This window comes from Octodon degus, unplaced genomic scaffold (assembly GCF_000260255.1).
Source record: "Octodon degus isolate 3935 unplaced genomic scaffold, OctDeg1.0 scaffold00168, whole genome shotgun sequence".
NCBI classification, from domain to species: Eukaryota; Metazoa; Chordata; class Mammalia; order Rodentia; family Octodontidae; genus Octodon; species Octodon degus.
In genome coordinates this window covers 3,428,929-3,430,157 of record NW_004524744.1, presented here as the reverse complement: position 1 = coordinate 3,430,157, position 1,229 = coordinate 3,428,929, and the positions used below count along the sequence as shown (strand labels likewise).

Genomic DNA, 1,229 nt, shown 5'->3' with positions numbered 1-1,229 from the left:
TATATATGACACATATATTTGTGTACTCATATGAATGTACACATACAATATTAATTTGCGGTTTATGTTCCTGATTGAAGGAAGGAAGTATTTAAAATCTGATCTGCGTCTAAAAAAAAAATAATAACTTTGACTATGTACAGGGAAAGGGATGCACTTTGATGCTGAATTTAAAAATGCCATCATAGTTCACAAGCAGAAGGTAAACACAAATTGTAGGAGAAGAAGGGAGGCTTGGATTCTTTTTTTCCAGGCACCACTGGATGCTCCTTGGAGACCAAGGTATCCTGGAAGCAGGTGCCTGCTTTGGCATCGGCCTCTGGATCCCCTGCACCTTGGGGATCACCATTCTTCGTGCCCGCGAAGGGGTGCGTGCGCGCCTTGGAGATGCATCTCCGCCCAGCCTGCCCGGCTGTTTCCAGGATCAGCTGCCCCTCCGGGAGCCGCGACTCCAGGAGGTGCGTCTGAGGCCCAGGGAACGCCGGCTGTCCTTCCCGAACCTCCTGCGGCTGCCTAGGACAGGTTTTTCAGGAGAGCGAGCAACTTACTCAACATATTGGCTTCGTGGGAACCGTTGACTTTGCCATCTGGGTAGATTTGCAGATGAAAACCGATGCCCACTCTGCAGTAGAGGCTACCGGTCCGGCGCCCCGAGGGACTCCACTGGAAACTGCCCTGCTCTGAACCGCTGTCCGGGCTGCCTCGAGCAGCCGCGGGGGCAGAGGGCGCAGAAGAAGACGCAAAAGACGTCGCGCTACTACTGCTCCGGCTGCTGCTGGACTCCCCGGGATTCCGAGCCTGGGCCTCGAGTCCAGGCTGCCCTTCGGGGGCCACACGCTTCTCTCCGTGAGCCCAAGCGCTGAGGATCAGGTGGCTGAGCAAGAGGAGGAGGAAGAAGGAGAAGCTCATTCTTCCAGCCGCGGGGGTCCTAAGCGCATCTTGCAGGGCTGGCTCTGGGCTCCGGAGCCCCCGCGCGGCTGCGTGCCTCTGACGCTGCCCCCCTCGCCGCGCCGGGTGGACATAGCCTCGGGGAAGGCAGAGGGAGAGGGAGAGAGGCCACCCGAGCGGATCTCGGCGCTGGCACTGGGATATTTATAACGCCAGTGATCTCACTGCTCCTGTGCACGCCTGAGGAGCTTCCCCTCACCCGCCGCTTTGTGCACTCCCTGGCCGGTGCGGGGAGGGAGCCTCACGGTCCCGTGGGCGGGGGTGTGAGGAGGGAGGAGACC

General features: G+C 58.4%; 1 protein-coding gene across 2 annotated transcripts in view; it reads right to left on the bottom strand.

Moving 5' to 3' along the window:
- Fgf5 (fibroblast growth factor 5) overlaps positions 1-1,061 on the bottom strand; it is a 19,767-nt gene extending 18,706 nt beyond the window's left edge. Inside the window, exon 1 of one of the 2 annotated variants that reach the window (XM_004643192.1) lies at positions 549-1,061. In XM_004643192.1, the coding sequence (XP_004643249.1) occupies positions 549-909 (361 nt within the window). In that variant the 5' untranslated portion in view covers positions 910-1,061. The remainder of the gene's footprint in view (positions 1-548) is intronic. The other variant, XM_023703300.1, reaches the window with a different exon arrangement.
- Positions 1,062-1,229: the final 168 nt, after the last annotated feature.